The following is a 21,151-nucleotide window of genomic DNA, read 5'->3' on the forward strand; positions in this document are numbered from 1 at the left end:
AATGCTCTAATTCTCTCTAAAGGTTGGATTAAGGAACAAAACTGAAACAATTCCCCTCCTCGCCTGCGGTGGCGCTGCACCAAGAATTAGCAGAAAAAACAAGGACATTTCTGAGCTCCAAAAGTCTAAAATTTGCTAGAAAAACCTCAGAATGTTTTAATTATTTTCAGAAATTTTCTAGAAACAAATTAATATTTCCTTCGTCAATCTAAACATTTCTGACATTTTTGAAACATATTTTCAACTTTTGAAAAAAAGATTCTAGAAAATCTCTGATATCTCAACATTTCTGAGGTTTTACTAGCAAATTTTCTTGCGAAGTTTTAACTTTTCGAATTTATTTAAAAAATTGTTTAACTTTTCAAACTCAGAAAATTTCTTGAGTTTCAAATTTTGAGGTTAATCCCAAATTTTTTTTTTTTTTTTTTATTTATTTATTTTTGTGTGTGCAGATTTTCGACTGTTGGAACCTAGAAATTTCTAAATTGTTTTCCAAAACTTTCTGAGATTTTGACGCAGAATATTTTTTAATTCATTCCTTTAACACGTTTTTGTATTAAGTTTATAAAATCACCTCAAATTAAAACATTTTATGACAATAAAACAGATGTTGTGACGAAAAGGTGACGTAAGCAACATATAAATGTCCGTTCTTATGATTTATTGATCACTGCACAAGAATCACCCCGCATCACACACACACACGCACACACACACACGCACACCCGCCCTGTCGTGCGCGCGGCTCCACCCCTCGGCAGCACGCGGCGCAGAGAGGCTTGTCCCTGCGTGTTCGTGCGGGAGGTAGAGCCTCACAGATCCGGAACCGGGAGAGAGACAGAGAGACAGAGAGAGAGAGAGGTTCCGTCAGTGGATCCCGCAGCGGCCGCAGCTCCAGCTCTGCGTGGATTCTTTTATCGATCCGCGATCGCTCCGATGGATCAGTGAGGCGTCTGGATCTGCGTGTTTCTGCGTGAATTTCTGCGTGTTTGCCGGCGGTTCGGAGCGGTTCTGCTGCCATGGGTTTCTACGGCACCCTGAAGCTCATCTTCTACAAGGCGAGTATCGGTTATTGATCGGCTGTTTGCTCAGAAGGTTGTCCGGCTCGTGCACCGGACGGGATGACGAGGCGTTTCTGCTTCTGACAGCGGGGCGCGTGCGCGTGGCGGGGCGCGTGTGAGAGTGGACCACTGCGGAACCAGGAGAGAGAGAGGTCCGGTGGTCTGAGTCGTGATTGATTATTGATGATCAGCGGCTGGTTCCTCTGTCTGAAATGATTAAATCAGTTTAAATTAATCAATATAGTTACTGATATCGTCAGAATATAGAGATCAATCAGATTACAAGATTATTGGTGATTATGGCTTCATGGGAGCCTGATTAGGTCAAATCTCTGGGATAATTTCACCCATTTGATGATTATTTGTCGTTTTTAACAATAAATTATAATAATTAAACATTTAAAATGAACATTTTTGCTTCAGTTTGTTGTGAAAAAAAAAAAAGGAAAATACACCCCGTTAGTCCGGCTGAAATATTTTACTGTGTATTCTGTAGAAATCCAGTATTTCATGTTAGTGTTTCCCTTTTATAGTTGGTTTTATGTTTTTATTACTTAATTATTCACTTTTATTCAATGTAAAAAGTATTTTTTTTCTTTTGTTTTTGCTTCTCCAACCAATGTTGTCCCTTTAAAATGTAGAAATATTTGGAATAATTTCCTCCATTTCATGATTATTTATCATTTTAGCTGCAGGTAACAAAAATTAAACATTTAAAATGCAGCTTTCTGCTTCAATATGTTGTGAAACTGTAACAAAAAGCAGCATATGTACCCTTAGTCAGGGTGAAATGTGATTTTATTGGTCTAAAAACAAAGAAAAATTGACTTTGTCGTGTTAAATATTTAATTATAGCTTAAACACATGAAGTCAAATCTATAAAAGTCAAATTGCTGTGGATGTAGGCTTCATTTATTTGGTTAAAAACTTTTTTACTACCAGAAAAATCCAGTTTTTACTTTGAATTATGAATTAAAGCTTAAAATAACATTTTGTCCCATGAAGCAGAATCAATATTTACTCAATGTTCTGCAAAAATCCAATATTTCATGTTAATATTCTCCTTTTATAGTTGCCTTTGTATTTTTATAACGTAATTATTCAATTTTTATCCATATAAAAAGCAGTTTATTTTTGTTTTATTGTGGTTTTTTGTTTGCAAAATGAGTTATTTTTTTTATAATTTCTTGGTGAAAAGGGGAGGATAAAATCCATAAAACAAGTTTGAAACACATTAACATTCTTTAAAAATAAAAATATGCTAGAACAAAAGAACATAAAACTTTAAGTAAACCTTTAATTTTCAGCTTCAAAGATTCCTCCAAAGTGCAGCTGCAGCGTTTTGCATTGTTTTGGTCAAACCTCAGAGAAATTACCACCAATTACACGTTAATATTTTATGTTTACTGATATTTTCAGCTGCAGACTACAAGATTAAATCCTCTGAAACACAATGTTTCTGCTTCTCTGCTCAAATGCAAATACCGGAGGATGGCTGCCATGTTGGCGCCTCATTCTGCTCAGTTGAAGGACTTCACAGGTGCAGAATAAGATCTTAAAACGTCATTTTACATCTTACAGCTAAAAGCTTTGATCTGCAGGATTAGAGCTGAAAAACGCAGGTTTTCCTCCTAGAGCAGGAACATCCCCAAACACAGCTGCTGTAATTGTGATATTTCCAGGAAAACGTGTCATCAAGCCTCCAAACTGCAGGTTGAAATAATGAAAAATGTTGTTTATTGCAGGTGAGAGTTTATTTTTCTGACTCTGTGTTTGGTCACACTCACATCTCTGGGAGGGAAAAAGCGTCTATAATCTGCTTTGTTTGGGCCAAATCTCACAGAGATGAACTGGAATCTGCTGCTTGTTTTTCTCTGCTGATGCAAACCAGCAGATTAAAAACCTGGAAACATGAAACTTCTGCAGAAATTCAGACCAAAGAGGAAATCAGCTCATGTTTCGCTTTACTGGTTTTCTGTTTCAGGAACAGAAAGCCAGTCAAATGTAAACAAAAGACTTTATAAACCGATTTAAATCTATGAAATGATATACATTTCATGACCCCTCTCCAGTACTTTCACAGCCACCCCGAGGGACACGACCCTCATGTTGAACATCTCTTCAGTAAAGTCACTTTTTATTAAAATTTCCAAAATGTGGCACTTTATTATGACAGCGCATTTGGAACATTGTTGATAGAAAAACCAAACTGTGAAATTTTGTAGAAAGAAAACTAACTTTGCAAATACCAAAAGTCAAAATGTGCGAGAAAAAAAAACTAAGAAACTTTGAGATTAAACTCAGAAAAATTCTAGAGAAAAATAGGAAATTTATGAGTTAAGAGAAAAAAAATTGTAGAAAAAATGTGGAAATTTCCTGAGATCATAAAGTTGAGAATGTTTGACTTTTGGAAAATTTCTGAGTTTCAGAGGTAAAATGGTAACTTGATTTTATTTGGTTACGTTGGCGTATTGGGGCCACTGCAGATAGAAATGAGTAAATTTGCAAACCACCTGATATAAAGGTTGTTACTTCTCTGGAAATTTAAATAAAATAGATCAGCTCACTGTCGACTCTCACAAGCACAGATAAATCCTGAAGATAAAATCAACCTGAAAATTATTGGAAAAAGATTTAAACCTGGTAGATGAAGAACCAGAGAACCTTTTGCTTTCGTTTATTCAAGTACGATTTCGACTAAATCCTGATCTGCATTGTTTTCAGCTGCATAATAAAAGATTAAAGCCTTAAAAATATGAATGTTGCTCTCAGGAGAAGGGATTTTATAGATTACAGCTGCTGTAATCTGCATGGCTTAGATCCTGTATGCAGGACAAGGCATCAAAACTGTATTTTAACCACTGTTGAGCTTCACAGCGAGAACTCTGAAATGATGGCCTGAAACTGAAATGCCTCCATCATTTCACTCTAAAAGCAGTCAACACTTTGTTTCAATGAGACTTATTGCTCTGAAAAAACATTAAATCAGCTGCAGTCGTATTTAATTTCAGCTTGAAATGCTTTCTTAATATCAATCCTCTGGGAAGTGAATTATTCCTTCAGGAAATAGAGATATTACAAACCAAATCTGTTTCTAAAGGAGTTATTTAGTAATGTTTGCCTCATAAAGCAGCTGAGCTCAATATTTAAAGCCTCTGGGGAGAGATGCTGCACATGGGAGGTGGCTGCAATGATTTTAAATCAACAAGAAATGTAAAATATTAAGTAAAATAATACAGACACATTAATTTATTGTTTTCCAATGTTGTATCTTCAAAACAACATAATTTAGATCGCTGTAGATATCTACTAGCTAGCTGAACGGCTAGCCAGCTAGATATCTAGATGATCTAAATAGCTAACTAGCTAGCTAGATGGATCTGGCTAGCCATAAAGGTAGATAAGTAGATAAATAGAAGTTAGAGCCAGTTATTACATCTAGCTATAGCTAGCTATTACATTTAGCTATAGCTAGCTAGCTATAGCTAGCTATTACATCTAGTTATAGCTAGCTATTACATCTAGTTATAGCTAGCTATTACATCTAGTTATAGCTAGTTATTACATTTAGCTATGCTAGCTATTACATCTAGCTATAGCTAGCTATTACATCTAGCTAGATATTTATATCTAGCTGCCTATTTAGTTAGATATACAGATGTCCATCTGTAGCTAGCTAGATAAAGCTATCTAGCTAGCTATAAACAGATACATAGGTAGATGTTATAGGCAGCTAGATAGCTCAATATGTAGATGCTATAGGTAGCTATCAACATTATAGGTTGATTCCATGTGAACCTCAGACTAAACGGTCAAATCAACACAGAGTTCACTTTGATACATTGTCCTGGGATAAATATTCGGGATGCACCCTTTGATTCATAAATGGGAATAATCTTGTAATTATTCTTTGTGTGTTGTGGTCCAGCCTGTCTCAGCCGGAGTTGGTGTACAGCTAAAATCCACAAAAACTTAAAATCTGCCTTAAAACATAATAATAACTGGCTATTATAATTAATACGAACAGTGGGAACCATGTTAGAGCTAAAGCTAATATCTACAACCCCCTTTTTGTCCAGGCTAATCAGTGCAGCTTGGCATTGTTGAGCCCAGGTATTTCAAAAAATATTTTAGATATGCTTGACAAAAAGTTGGTTTTCTGCATTTTTCCACACAAAAATCTACAAATACTGGACAATGAAATCTACAATTTCCATTACCATACCTGTGTATCTCACACAGAAAACCAGAAATTTGTATCAGACGGAACAGCCTGATCAATTTATCTCTAAATAAAACAAAAAGGAGCACTAATCTGCAAAACCGAAGCAAAATGTGGCTTTTCTAATGGTTAGTATCGTTATATCTTCCTACTGGGAACATTGGGATCTGGTGAGTGGGTTTGTAGCGAGGTCACTGATAATGGCAGACTCTGCTGCAGCATCAGAGTTAAAACATCAGGACTGAGTTATTCTGGTTCTAACAGGAAACACATTCTTTTGGCTTTTACCACAAAGTCAAGGTTTTTTTTGTTGGTGTTTTTAGCAGAATTGCCACCAACAGATGTGACATCTGTTGGTGGAAGCTCAAGAATCAGGGAATAGAAAGCAGATTCTGAATTAGATTTTATAGAGAATCACACAGAGGTTGGTGTGTGTTAGCTTGCAGCGCTCTATTTTAAAGCAGTGCTGCACCGGCGACATTCCTCCGATTTTCTGCATTCCTGCATTCATTCACTGGCTGAAGGAGAGCGATTCGGAGGAGGGAGGCTGGATCGGACCTCCGGGTCGCTGTGTCTGTGTGTTCCCCTCTCACTGTGGGAGTTTCCAGAAGAAAACGTTTATCTGCATCTCCTCGTTACCTCTGGACTCGGCTGCAGCTGCTCTGAGGGGTTTTTTATGATACCAGTGACGACCCAGAAACCCACAAATGTTTACAGGAACATGTTCTGCTTCTTCCACCAGAGATGTAGCTGCTAAAATTTACTGCTTAGTGATTCTCCACAAGGACAACGTGTTTATGCCATCCAAAAATGTCAGACAGGGTCTGTTGTTAAAGCATGTTTATTTGTCCTCTTCTTACATTCGTTTGTCTCTGATCCAATATGGCCGACTTCACAGCAGACTCGCTCAGGTTCACTGTTTTTATTAAAACGAGAGAAAATGAAGTTGGTGGTTCACATCAGTCCAGCAGGATCTGCCCATATACATTAAATAAAATGCAAAAAATGCCCTGAAACAAACTACAGAGCGATGTATTTAACAGCTGTTAAATTAAATATGGAGGAAATGCCAAACAGAATTTTGATAAAAGTTAAAAAACATACAAAACACTGTAAAATTACACAAAAATATATGTTCAAATGAAATACTTGGAAAGAAACATAGATGGCATCAGAGAAAAGGGGGAGGAGCTTTCAGTTACTGGTTGCTACGGTAACCACCAACTGTCATGAGCAGCCTAACTATTATGCCATTAAATGTCAGGAGAAAATAAGTTTTTGTCTAAACAAAATGAATTTGGTGAAAATAAATCTATAATATTGTTTTATATCATTAATTATGAAAACTGTTAAACATACAAAACATTGCAAAGTTACACATGAAAGCCTGAATTACATTTGCTTAAAACGAATGTTAAAGTGTATTATCTGTAAAGAAAACAAAGATGATCCTGCTACATACCACAGCAACAATTTAATTTCCCTTTGGGATCAATAAAGTTCAATTGAACTTAAATTTGAAGAAGCTAACCAGCTAGCTAGCTAGCTAGCTGTTGTAGATGTTATATATTTGTGGGTAAACAAAACTAACACAAACGTGTGTGTTTAACGCTAGCTGGAGAAATGGCTGGAGAAGTTTTTTTTTATCAAAGACAAAAGCACTAAAATCTGAAGCTACTCATTTTTGTCCACATTTCATGAAGAAGGAAGTTAAGCTGAGTGTCTTCTTCAGTGGTTTTTGTGTTGTTACCTTGGTTCTTGGTGCAGCGCCCCCACAGGCGAGGAGAGGAACAGGTTTTTCAATCTTAATTTGAAAAAAGTTTTTTTTTATTAATTTGCTTGATTAAATAAAGTAATCAAATGACTAGTTGATTACTTTAATCAGAAGAGTGAGTTCACAGTAAAATAATCTAAATGATACAGAAATATTGTATTAGCAAAAACTTCACATGCTACCATAATTCATCTCTGGTTGTTTTCGTGACTTTTGCTTCACATCCTGCTCAGATTCTGGCTCTCTGGGTTGTTTTCTAACAGACTCTGTGTCTTTTCTTCATAACCCCAGATGAAGAGGAAGCTGGATCACGGTCCAGATGGCCGGCCGTTCCCCTCAGGAAAGAAGCACTGCAAGGGGAACAGCTACCTCAGGTAACACAGCTGCTGTAACACCAGACGAAACGCTTCATCACCTCCATCTAAGACCATAATCACCTTGAAGCTACCAGCAATAATAACCCTTGATCTTTTTTACATTTTGTTGCAATAAACTACGACTTTCAGTTTGTTTTATTGGGATTATAGCAGCATGTATTTGAGAAATAAAAGCTAAATGATACTCAGGGTAAAATAAATATGGGGACAGTGTGACGTACATTCAGATTCCTCTCCTTTACTCTGAAAACCCTAAATAAATAAAAGTATCAGGTCATTCTGAACTCACCACCTTCTCTCTAAAACATGGTAGTGTCAGCATCATACTGAGGGAATACGTGGAAGTTGAGGATCACTGAGGCTGCAAAAGATTCAAGACTTGGGTTGAGATTCCTCTTCCAGCAGGACAAATTGATTCATGTCTTAGAATGGCCTAGTCAAAGTCCACAGTCTGTTGCAAGACTTAAGAATTGATCTGACTGAACTGTATCCAGTTACAAGTTTAGTAAAAGCTTGTAAAGTCGAGATGCACCCAAAGTACTTCCTGTAGAAAGGAAGTACTTTCTACAGGAAAGTACTTCTGAATTTCAGGCAGTAAAATTCAAATTCAAGCCACACTTTTCAGATTTTTACATTTAAAAGATTAACTTTTATTCTTTTACTTCCTCTTTATAATCACAAGTTACTTTCCCACATAAAATCCTGATTAAGGTCAGTGAGGTCTGTGGACTCATTTGACTCGTACTTCCTGGTCTCACCTGCAGCCCCTCCAGTCTGGCTCAGGCCACGCCCACTACCTTTGGCGACCTGCGGCTGGCCAATGGGCATTCAGCTCAGCGCCGACGCGTTAACTCCGGCCCGCCTCCAACTGGCCTGCAGGACTGGCTTCTCACCTTCCAGGTAAACCTGCTAAATCACAAAACAATAATTTATTTTTCTAAGATTTAGAATCAGTAGGTCTGGAACGATTAATCGTGATTAATTGATTATCGAAATATCGTCAACTAATTTAGTAATTGATTGATTGTTAATTGGATTGCACAGACTCATAAAACTACCATTTTCTGAAAGAAGAACACATTGAAAGCATTAATTAAGCCAATGCAGTTAAAAAATTAGATACATTTGCATTTAAGATGAAAATCTTCTTTTTCAGTAAAAATGTTCTGACCAGAACTCCTCCAGTTTTAGCTTCACCTGATTCAAATTCTGTAAACAACAAAAAGTGCAGCAACTTTTCTAATTATTATCAGTTAATCGAAAAATTAGTCAACAGATCCACCTTACACTGTACTAGGGCTGCACTGACGATTATTTGAGTAATGGATTAATCTTTGATTAATCAAAGGGAAATGTTTAATTTAAACAAACATTTTTATACAATATTATAAATAAATTAAATACATTGTTGCCTAAAATGTAATGACATTGCATTCCTTTTGTAAATCTGGACCAGATGAAACTCAAAATGTGTAGTTTGTGCACTAGACGAGTTTTGGTTAAAGTCTGTTTACAGTTAAAAATGTTTTTATCTTAAATGAAAAATGGTTGTAAAATGTACAGTTTTAGTTTATTTACTGCAATGAATATGTTTTGGTTTTTTTTCCAGAAACTGGCCTTTTATTGACTCTGTATGTTCCAGTTAATGATTGATCAATTACTAAATCAGTTGATGATTATTCCAATAATTGCTTAATCACGCTTAATCGTTTTGACTCTGCACTGTATTGATGTTAAGATGAGCAATTAATATATTGAATAATCTTTATCTTTGTGTTTACCTCTTTTAATGTACTTCTAATATTGCATAGAAAAGGCGTAAATGGTCAAAGGAAAAACTGATCATTTTTTATCCGATTAATCGTCAGAATAATCGTTATTTGCAACCCAAGAATCAGATAAATAAACAGGAAGTTTAGTATTTCTTAATACTAGACTTTTTCCTGTCAGTATTGTCTGTGGATAAAAGCCATGTTTTAGTTCTCTGTGTCACTTTTCTCTTGTAATCTTGTAAAGCTGTCCTAATCAGCGGTTCTGCAGGCTTTCTGAGCCCCGTTCGGCTTTTTCTTTGGGCCGGTGCCGGATGGCGGATGACTCACTCGGTCTTCAGACTCCACCTCTCCTGTCCTGCAGCGCTGCCAACACAATCCACATTTCTTCACGTTCTGCATCTTGTTGAATAGATTTCGGTCTGTGAGTGCTGCACATGAAGTGCTGCCTCCGAGCCGTCCTGATGCAACCGCTGAAAGGAGCCGACCAAGGCTCACCGACTCATCTGCACACGGCCAGATTAAAAAAACATGGAGCCTGCTTTTGTAGAGAGGAACATCAAACGGCTCCAGAGGCATGATGAACCAATAGCAGAGAAACGAAAGAACACTGAACAAAGCAAAAAGTAATCTAGCACCGGATATAAACACGTAGAAAATCAGTTGGTATATTCAAATTTCACATTTTTCACATATATTTTCCTTCCATTTGTGTTTCTGCTGCCTCCAGAAATGACCCAAGTGCTTTAAGAATCAAAACCTGGACTTTTTTATTGTAGCAAGTTAATGTTTTTTTGGTTCCATAAAATACAATTTAATATAATAACGTAAGTTCACATTCTCAAGGATCAACTCGCTTTTATTTCTTACAAAAATTTAATGCTGGAACTGGAAGACATTTTATAAATCCAAAATGAGTAAACAACCGAAACAGCAAATAAAACTGATATTGAAATTGTCATTGAGTCTTTGGTACAAAGTACCACAGAGTATTAAGTCCATACTAAGGAAAAATAAAATTACCAGGATAAAGTCATAAAATTAGAAAAAAAAGTCATAATATGGCATAAAGACCACAGACCTATCCTAACCTGTTCAAGGAAGCTTAACGGATCTCCTGCCTCAGAAATACCGTATTTCTCGGACTATAAGCCGCTACTTTTTTCCTACACTTTGAACCATGCAGCTTACAGCCCGGTGCGGCTTTTCTGTGTATTTTTCTTCAACCACCAGGGGGCTCTTTAGCAGGAAGTGAATCATTGGAAGTCAGAATTGGAAATCAAAGAAGAAAGTGCTAATTTAATAGCATGCTAGCACATGCTAGCAGCAGGCACGATGGAGATATTTCTTCAAACTCATATGATGCAGCTTTTAAGTTGAGGGTTTTCGATCTGGCAGTACAGACGGGAAACAGAGCCGCTGCACTTGTAAGCTCGGCATGAACGGAACCAAGGTTCGGCTTTGGAGACGGAGAGCTGCGACCTTAATAAATCCAGCAGGTTTATTAGGACGCTGCCCTCTGTTGGGTCCTTGTCTAAAGCCGACAGCGGCTTTTAGCCCGGTGCGGCTCATATATGAACGTTTCCAGTTTTGTTTTTATTTGTAGCCGCTGCTTATAATATGTTGCATGTATAGTCCGATAAATACGGTACTCACAATCTTCCTTCCTGTCCTTGTTTTTCTGTTTCTGCAGACGTGGAGCGGCCCGGAGAGACTGCTGGCTCTGGACGAGCTGATCGATCGGTGCGAGACCAGCCAGGTGAAGCACATGATGCAGGTGATCGAGCCTCAGTTCCAGAGAGACTTCATATCTCTGCTCCCCAAAGAGGTAAAGCCTGAAAACTCGACCACAGACGGAGCTCGGCGTTTTAACGGTGCGTTTCCGGTGTTTTAACGGTGCGTTTACGGTCCTCTGTGCAGCTCGCCCTGTACGTCCTCACCTTCCTGGCCCCGAGGGATCTGCTGCAGGCGGCGCAGACCTGCAGGTACTGGAGGATCCTGGCCGAGGACAACCTACTGTGGCGGGAGAAATGCCGTGAGGAAGGTAAACACCGATCACATTAGCCTTTTACCGGGGCTGGGCGATAGTCGATTTTACCAGTTAATCTAACTTTTTGGTTTTTCAAGACTTAATTTTTGGAAAATGTGGATTTTTTTCCCCCACCAATGTGATACTTGGAATTAATTGGAGCTTCTGTTTATTTGGACTTTGAATCCAGGTCAACTCCACAACTCAGACTGTTTTAGTAATTGATTGTTCTGACGATTAATCAATTAATTAAATAGTAAATTGGGAGATTCTCCTGATTTTTAAATGAACCATTTAAGCTTTATTATACAATATTAGAAATACGTTAGGAAAACGTAAATAAATCATTTAATTAATTTTTAAATGATAAAATAAACATTTTATTGCCTAAAACCGAATAACATAGTATATGTTTTGACTTAATTTCTGCTGTGAGTAAGTTGTTCTTTTAATAAATGACCTTTTTTGTCCTTATATTCCAGTGATCGATTACTAAATTTTCTGACAATTATTTGAAGAATTTATTAATCACGATTAATCGTTTCAGCTCTACTACAGTGGAATACCCAAAGAGTCTGTTTCTTTTTTAATTACAAGAATAAAACCATAAAGTAGGAAAATTAGAAAATGTGATGGTAATTTTCTGAAAACTCCTACAAGAAAAATAAAATAAGGAATGTTTCTTTGTATTTTCACTACTTTCCACTAGTTTTCATTGTAGCTGAATATTTACGGAGCTTTTGTCTGAGGTTCGTTAAGCCACTTCAGGATTGTTGACCTCATGAATCATTCAGGTAGAAACAGGCTCTCCAACTTAATGAGCTTTGTTGATTTTACTTGTATTATAATCACATACGTTTCAATTGGTAGTCTTGTTTTTTTCTTTGTCTGACCAAATCCCTGATCCATACATATAATCAATCTAAAATAATCCAAGATGATGATAATTATTACCTTGGAACGATTATCTAAAAACTGTTCAATTGCCCTCTGCCAGATTTATTTATAGCTAATGGACTGAGTATTTTCCTAATGGAGTCTTGGCAGAGTTGAGTATCATGCAAATAGGTTTTTACTTTAAATAAATGAAGTGCAAGTTTGTGATACAGAAGGAAAAGTAGTTTATAAACAAATGTGTTTGTGAAGCTTAAAGCAATTTGTAAGCGTCATCAGAGCAGAAAACCTTCATATATGTTATTATTTTAAGATAAAACAAAAAGAAAAACATGAATTGAAGCTAAAAGACAAACTTTCTGGATGTAAAACGCCTTAAAACCTGAGGGTTACATGCTCATACAGCAATCCATCACTACTCTTTCATTCAGCGCAATGCAGTGGATGAGTGTGTGTGTGTGTGTGTGTGTGTGTGTGTGTGTGTGTGTGTGTGTGTGGCTGGGCGTTGAGCCAGTCAGTTGAGATTCACTGCCAGCGCTCAGCAGCCATACCAATGAGGCTACCTAACGTTAGCGCCACACCACAGCCATACTAATGAAGGGAGCGCTAACTGCAGCTCACCAGCTCCATAAATAAGGCTAATTATTAACCCTCACACCGCGCCGCTGGGAACAGTGTTGCTGTTCACAAGAAGTCAGTCGGAATACAGATGCAGCTAGCCTCCATTAGCATCGTTCCATTTACATACTAATGGGACAACTTTTCATGTTACAGAGCTAGCTAGCTAAACTAAAGCTACAGCAGATGCTGTTTTGGTCAGAGCAGTAAAGACTGTTATGTTAGAAAGACTGGGCCTAAAGGACTGCAAAAAGCAAAACTACACTCCCAACATCAAACCTTTAGCAGCTAATGCTAGCTTACCTCTAAATTATTAAAACAAATCAAATAAAATAGAATAACAACCTACTGTTTTGAAGTATTGAAGCTTTTTCTGTGGTTATTTCTAATAATATATTGTTTGGGATTCATATAATAAAGTGACTCAGAACTCCATGACAACCATATTTGTAGTTAGCTATAGTTTTAGTTGTTAGCTTAATTAGCATTAGCTTTATTATCCATTTTAGCTGCTAGCTTTAAATAGAATAAAATAGAAATGTCCTTTATTGCTCCACATTGGGGAAATTCAGCAGCAATCAAGGCATGTAGGTTCACACAAAGATAACATAAAGTATAAGTATTTTATATAAAAAACTAAAAATATTGCACAGTAAAGGCATAAATACTGCACAGTTATTCAAAATACATAAGGTCATGAGTTGTTTATGTTCCTCACCCTACAAATACTGATTACCATAAATATATTGGAATTGCAACCAAAGTGATCTGTTTAAATTAAATACAATATATAAAGTGAACGTATTAAGCCATTGAAGGTTGAATACTTGTGCTGAAAATTAATTGGTCGGCATTTTAAGCTAGAATTTTAATTTTAATTAGACAAAAATCTAATTAGTCAGCTTCAAAACTGGCTCTTGCACTTTCTTGCTTAAATGAACTTGGCTCAGTGCCATCGGTAATACTGTACTTAACAGATTAATCAAAAAGCCCAGTTGGTGCCAGACACTGCAGCACCAACAGTTTTCTGTTTATTTAATTTTAAATCAGCATGATGGGTCTGCTGCAGCCTGGTTTAATTTCTTACAAGCGTCTAAAACTGTAAGAACAGCCGTTAAACTGGACTTTGTTGCATTACTGTTTGTTTTATTTTCAGGCATATCAGACGGCGTGCCGTATCGTCGTAGAGAGAGCATGTGCCCTGACGCTTCGTTCAGCCCGTGGAAATCCGTCTACATCAGACAGCATCGCATCGAGACCAACTGGAGGATGGGCGACACGAGGGAACCGATGGTACCGTCCAGCTGGGACCCAACAAACCAGCCTCCGTTTCATAAACACCCAACAAACCAGCCTCCCTTTCATACACTGACTGCTCACGCCTTCATAGGTGCTGAAAGGCCACGATGATCATGTGATCACCTGCCTCCAGTTCAGCGGCGACCTGATCGTCAGCGGCTCGGATGACAACACGCTCAAAGTGTGGTCGGCCATCACTGGGAAGGTAGGGCGCCATTTAGATTACTGCTGGCTCGCAGTAAATCAGTAGAAACCACAGGCGGGCAGAGAACCCAAATCAAGTAAGAGGAGCGCCACTTCAACATATTGTTACTGAAGTAAAAGTAAATGTAGCCGTCCAAGAAGTTGCTGCGGTACAATAAAGTATTTCAAGTTCTGAGTAACTGATCAAATTATCAATCATTTAATATTTAAAAATTTCATCATCAGATAGACCAAAATATAAAATTAAGTGTAAATTTTGGTATTTCATAAACAAAAATGGCAATAATTCATATGAGTAACAAAATCAGGCCAAAATAAAATGTTCCAAATCCGTTTCTTTCAATATAAAACTTATTAAACTGCAACAGAAACTGCAGCTGTGTGTCTGTGTCTGGTGACATTTTGGTTAAAACATGTTTGTTTTTCATTCAGTGGGTAGAAAATACAGAAGTGTTACTCAAGTAAGAGTAGAGATACTTTATAATATAATTACAAGAGTAATCCAGTAAAAATACTCTTAAAAGTACAAATATATATTGTGGTATATGATCAATATCCATTGATAATGCGTTTGGTAAAATATTCACTGAACTCCAGAACCGCCCGGCATTCTGGGGGATTTAGCCCGCTTAATTGAGTGGATTCAACTAACTCACTGTGTCTTTGGTTACCTAGTAACTCACTCACTCTTTCGTTACCTAGCAACCAGCCGGGTAACTGTCGCAGCAGCAGTTTAAGTTGTCAGTTTTCCTCATAACTTCTATCTTAACAATAAAGTACAACGCCGTGGAGTATTTCAGATATTTAAAACAAAGAAAACTAATCAATAATTATCAATACCATGAGATATGAAATACTTATGTTGTGCTAAGATTTTTAGCCGTAATTTTAGCCTGTGCTGTTGGCGTTAAACATAACTTATAAAGGGTGGCAGAGGCTCTAGTGAGCGGATTTCGGTGTAACGAGGAGGCGGACGGACCAGTTGTGTTTGTCTGGGTGTGTGTCAAACACAGCCTGCAGCAGCGTTAGTTCAACACACACTGTGTGTTTTTACCTGGACAACAGGTAACAAACAGAGTCAACAGTGATCTGCTCTGTTTGTTACCGGTCACATGCTGCTCTGTCTGCCTTCTCATCCTTAAACAAACACAGACGTGAAATAAAAACACTCTGGATCCGTCATGAAACCGTCATCGAAGGTTTAAAAGACAGAATGACCCAGCTAAGCTGCTCCACCGTTCACTCTTCTGTAAATGTTTCTATGGTTGAAGTAGGGCTGCGAGTAACTATCATTGTAATAATAAATCATTTTATCAATTTATTCTGACAATTAAGAGATTGATCTGATGATTAATTGGACACAAAAATTGGCACATTCTGTGTTTTTCATTTAACCAATTAAGTCATTTTTACACAATGTTAGAAAAACATTAAAAACAAATAATTAAGTCAATTTTTAAAATAAGAAAATAAAACATTTTGTTGCTTAAAATCCAATCATGTTGCATTCCTGCAGTGAATTCTTGATCATTGTAGATAAAGATACATCTGCAGTTCAAAAAATACTTCCAACATCATATTTATTAAAATCATTCACCATTTTTTATTTTTCTATATTTTTTTTTACCTGAAAAAGTCAAGTACTGCCAAAAAATATAGTTTCACATTCGCTTAGAGACATTTAAGTTGAATGAGTGAAGGAGCACATTATCCTGTAGCTAAACGACCTTTGACCTTTCTGACTGTCTCCTGTGGCAAACGTTAAATCTGAAATTGTACAAAGATCCCAGTTAAGTGGATTTCCTAGATTTTTTCTCTGCCGTTTGTGGTTGCTAACGCTAACCCTGCTAACTAGCATGAGATGCTAAAGCAGTTTGAAAAACCTTCACTAACTCCAAATCATGTTTGCTTTAAATCAGTAAAATGCTGCTTAACAGCGACTGTGATCTCATCTGCACACTGTTTCCTGTAACATAAGAAATATTTTAGAATTGTTTACTTTTAAATAAAGAATAACAACAAATAAATACCATTTATAAGATTAATATGACTGTCATTATTAACAATTACTAATTGTTGCTTTTCTGTTCTGAAATAATGCTAATTAGATAGTTTTATAGTGTGAAGTTTTAGATATTTATATAATCGTAAACTTTTTTCCAGCTTTTCTTCAAGTCAGAGGGAGTTTTTGTTCAGATGATCGTTAGAAGGTGGGACCGTTTTATGGGTCTCAACTATTCCAAAAATGTGCAAACATTTTTCAAAACACCCATAAAGTCAGATCGCTATCACGGGGCTTTCTTCCTATTGGGACAGGTGAGAGTTCAGAGTTCAACCTGAGAGTTTCGGCTCAAAGTTCATCTGTTGAAACGACAGCAGCTGCACCTGCAGTGATGAATATTTTATATCCGTGTCCCTGAAAAGCACTAAATGCATCATATTCCTCATGTCTGCCGTTGGCGCTGAAGAGGTCAGCGGATGTGACCTTCAGTTGAGCAAGCGAAGATTTTTCTGGTTTCGGTTGAGCATTCTTCAGCGCGACACACCTGCTGCTGTTTCTGTCCGGACCTGCCTCGGTGCCAACGTTCACTCACTCACTCACTCACTCACTCACGTTGTGAGGACATTTCCTCTAAAAACACAAAAACTCTTAAAGCAAGGAAAATTAAACATGAACTGTTTTTAATTACTGTTTATCCCTGAGCGAAGATGGTGTGCGTTCTTCAGGTTTGTTTTTTAAACAAACGTCATCACCTGCAGTTCACAGAGGTCAGAAGTTTCGCTGAACCCTGTCCCCGTTTGTGGCGTTGCCACGGCAACCCCCACCACAACACCGCCGAGGTGAAACCGGATTGTTGTCTGTCTGCGCGTCCTTCAACGGCGGCTGTGAAAGTAAAAACAAATATTGACGCGGGTTTGTTAAGAATGTGACTTTGAGGGCGAAATTGACACACAGGGAGGACAGTTTGAACAAAGCAAAACATTTATTATTCATTTAATTTGTGGAAACTGACAAACAAACAAGGTCAGTTTAAGATTCTACTTTTGTTGTCCTGTTCTCGGGTTTTGTTAGTTTATTTCTATCTCGCCTGGAGCCGTTTATTATTATGTTAAATACACCAATGGGGTGATTAATAACTCTGATGCTGTGAAACTAATCCATTGTTTGTGTGTTTAATATTAAAATATATCAGAAAAAGTATCATTATAGATATTTAATCTGTGAAATTCCACTTTTAAAGTCATTTCTGACCAGAAATAAGACTTGATTCATGCTCTTAAAGTTAAGTTTATCTCCAAATAGCTCAAATTTTAATAATTTTTTTTGCCTTGCTTCACATGACTGGATGAAACACACATGTTTTAGGGTTGATATCTTTCATTTTAAATATATTACTTTTGTCAGATCAGGATCAGGTTTAATCTATAAAGAAAACTTCACAATTTTGTGTCCACACAATCAAAGTTGATCTTTAACTTAGCCACAGTGTTAACATTTCTAAAAATGTACTTTATATGGAATGTTAATTGATCTATATATAGTTTTTTTTCTAAAATCTGATGCAATTTTTCCATAGAAAAACAGTAAAACAGGTGAAACTGTTTTTTTATAATCTCTATAAAAGTTTATCCAGCTGTTGGCGCCACATGTTGGTAAATCTGTTGCTTCAGGATGTGATCAATCAGATCTGTGAAGCTAATCGTGACTCGTCTCTCTGCGTCGCCGCAGTGTCTGCGCACGCTGACGGGCCACAGCGGCGGCGTGTGGTGCAGTCAGATGGCCGGCGCCACGGTGATCAGCGGCTCCACCGACCGGACGCTGCGGGTCTGGGACGCCGAGAGCGGCGAGTGCGTCCACGCCCTGTACGGCCACACGTCCACGGTGCGCTGCATGCACCTGCACGGCGAGAGGTAGCACACTCACTCACTCACTCACTCACTCACTCACTCACTCACTGGGGGTAGGGAGAAGTAAACGTGTCGTCTCCATAGCAACCACAAAGGCCCTGGAAAAGCGCACACGCATCTGTGCGAGGACGTCTGTGTGGCTGGTTCCCGTCTCCATGGCAACCTGCTGATGCAGGGTGTTTTATTGTTGTTGTAGCACCGTTTATCACGGTCATGCATGAATGGAAGCGCTGAAGGCCAGCGGAGCGGAGCGAGGAGCGAATACGAGAGCAAACAAACACGGAGTCATCAATAATTCATTAGAAAAACGTAAATATGGAGGAGAAGGACGAAATTCAGAGCAGATTCAGATCATGGCGTCAAACTCTGGGATGATTTAGTTACTCAGGCTGCAGTCAGTTGTTAGCTTATTCTGTCGATTAATCGATTTATTCTGATGAATAATTGAATAGGCAGAGAGAAAATCAGAACATTTGGCACACCATTATTTTATTAATCAATTGATTCCATTGTTCAGTACATTTATTCTATCAGTTAATCAATATGTTCTATTGATTAATTAGTTCATTTTATTGATTAATCGATTTGTTCTGACAATTAATCTAATAGTTGAATAAAAAATTGGCACATTTGGGACTCCATAATTTTAGTCGTTGATTTATTCTATTGATTAATCAATTTTCTTCCTCAATTTATCGATTAATCGGAAAGAAATTGGCACATTCTCTACATTTTTTTCATTTAAACTAATGAATCTTTTTATAGATCAGAAATAGAAAGGTGGAAGTAATTGATTAATAATTGTTGTTAATAACTCCAAACTCGTATCTTCAGCATCCAGGGCTGCAACTTGCAATTATTTTAGTTATCAATTATTCTCTTGATTATTCTGACAACTAATTGATTAATCTGCTAAAAAATATTGGCGCATTCTACAATTAATTGATTACAAAATTAGTTGACGATGATTGTAATATTGATTAATCATGATTAATCGTTTCAGCTCTAATTCAGATTCTCCTAATTAAAGGTCATTTTGAGCATTAAAAAGATTTTAAATCATTTTAGTTTCATAGTTTCCTGTTATTTCACTGGGATTCGTTGCCTGATCGTCTTAGAGCATATTTAGTGTTTCTATCAGAAGATCAGCCCTTAAAGTGGTAAGCGCCGCATCCTGATTGGCCCGGGCTGCAGTGACATCATGCCCTCTGTCACAGGGTGGTGTCTGGTTCCCGGGACACGACGCTGCGCGTGTGGGACGTGTCGACGGGCCGCTGCGAACACGTGCTGGCGGGCCACGTGGCGGCGGTGCGCTGCGTCCAGTACGACGGGCGCCGGGTCGTGTCGGGCGGATACGACTACATGGTGAAGGTGTGGGACCCCGAGACGGAGGTGTGTCTGCACACCCTGCAGGGTCACACCAACAGAGTGTACTCTCTGCAGGTAAACACACACACACACGTCAGCGAGTGTGTGCCACTGTAGTTGTAGCTGAATCTGTTTCTTCCTGACGCAGTTTGACGGCGTCTTCGTGGTGAGCGGCTCGTTGGACACGTCGATCAGAGTCTGGGACGTGGAGACAGGTAGAGACGCAGGACATGCTTCAAACGTTTTCCCACCCGGTGAACTTTTTCTGTAAAAACGCCGGAGCCCTAAATACTCCTGATGGACCCCATTTAGTCATCAGGCAACTCCTGAAGGCAACTGGTTGCACTCAGAAGAGAAAAGGGGCCTGAATACTTTTGCACACCGCACTTTTCAGTGTTTTATTTGTAAAAAATGTTTGGAATCGTATAATTTTCATTCCACTTCACAGTTATGTACCACTTTTTGTCTGTTTGTGTTTGTAATGTGACAAAATGTGGAAAAGTTTTGCAATCCGCTGTAAATCCACCTGGGTCAGATTTTAAACTGGGTCAGATTTTAAACTGGGCTACAGTGGCAGCAGCCCAGGGCTACAATGTCTGGGGGCGCCACTAATGTATATAAATACTGCCACAAAGATTTTTCTTTCTTTTCTCTTTTCTTATGAATTTATGTTTTGCATATGTTGTATTTTATATGAGTTTAAAAAATATACCTGAAAATGTTCAAGTATTTGAACATTAGGAAGTTAAAGTTAACACCAAAAATCATGAACTTTTGGCAAAAAGAGAGCTGGGTGTTTTTTCTGAATGCTGAATATTTGTGCAGAAATAAGCAAAATGTGAACCTATGTATCATTTTCTTCCTTTTACAATAAATACCAATATGTTGCATTCTGTGGTTGTAAAGTGACAAATACTGAAAAAATAATATTTAATAGGCAAAGAGTCAGAGGTTTAAGTTTGCTACATTTTATAAGTGGTTATGTGTCAGATTGGACAGGTAAATGTCCTCATAGCAAACTTCACTCTGTGGATTTAAAACGACCTCTTGTTGACCTTTACGTTGATGGTGTGTTTAGGCGGATGTGTTCACACGCTGACCGGCCATCAGTCGCTGACGAGCGGGATGGAGCTGCGGGACAACATCCTGGTGTCCGGGAACGCCGACTCCACCGTTCGAGTGTGGGACGTCCGGACCGGACAATGTCTTCATACGTTGCAAGGTGGGACATTAAAGCAGAACCCAGTTTGACCAAAGATGGAGTCAAAGACACCTGTGTGATCCGAGGACTGACGTTCTGGTCTTCGTTAAGGTCCCAATAAGCACCAGTCTGCAGTGACGTGCCTGCAGTTCTGCAGAGGTCTGGTTCTGTCCAGCTCCGACGACGGGACCGTCAAGCTGTGGGACCTGCGGACCGGCGCCTGGCTGCGGGACGTGGTGGCGCTGCAGAGCCGCGGATCAGGTCAGCTTCAAACACGTCTGGATGTTTGAGAACGACGTTTATAGATCCAACGACCGTTATCCCTTCCTGAAGAGGAACGATGGGGAGTCAGCATGTCAGTTATTACAACTAAAACCCAGTGATCAGCCCGAAACCTGGGAGTAGTGATGGACTCTGACCTGAACC

The 21,151-nt window shown here is 38.3% G+C and overlaps 1 protein-coding gene across 1 annotated transcript in view; it reads left to right on the forward strand.

Annotated features, from left to right (window-relative positions):
• The first annotated feature begins 717 nt into the window (after positions 1 to 717).
• The window catches only part of LOC103151638 (F-box/WD repeat-containing protein 7-like), a 23,835-nt gene continuing 3,401 nt past the window's right edge, over positions 718 to 21,151 (forward strand). Inside the window, exons 1-12 of the mRNA XM_007571802.2 lie at positions 718 to 1,058; positions 7,349 to 7,431; positions 8,199 to 8,334; positions 10,897 to 11,031; positions 11,124 to 11,247; positions 13,901 to 14,037; positions 14,135 to 14,248; positions 17,978 to 18,159; positions 19,374 to 19,599; positions 19,673 to 19,739; positions 20,603 to 20,746; positions 20,837 to 20,986. Of these exons, the coding sequence (XP_007571864.1) occupies positions 1,020 to 1,058; positions 7,349 to 7,431; positions 8,199 to 8,334; positions 10,897 to 11,031; positions 11,124 to 11,247; positions 13,901 to 14,037; positions 14,135 to 14,248; positions 17,978 to 18,159; positions 19,374 to 19,599; positions 19,673 to 19,739; positions 20,603 to 20,746; positions 20,837 to 20,986 (1,537 nt within the window). The 5' untranslated portion in view covers positions 718 to 1,019. The remainder of the gene's footprint in view (positions 1,059 to 7,348; positions 7,432 to 8,198; positions 8,335 to 10,896; positions 11,032 to 11,123; positions 11,248 to 13,900; positions 14,038 to 14,134; positions 14,249 to 17,977; positions 18,160 to 19,373; positions 19,600 to 19,672; positions 19,740 to 20,602; positions 20,747 to 20,836; positions 20,987 to 21,151) is intronic.

The sequence above is a fragment of the Poecilia formosa genome, unplaced genomic scaffold (genome assembly GCF_000485575.1).
Source record: "Poecilia formosa unplaced genomic scaffold, Poecilia_formosa-5.1.2 Scaffold288, whole genome shotgun sequence".
Classification (NCBI taxonomy): Eukaryota; Metazoa; Chordata; class Actinopteri; order Cyprinodontiformes; family Poeciliidae; genus Poecilia; species Poecilia formosa.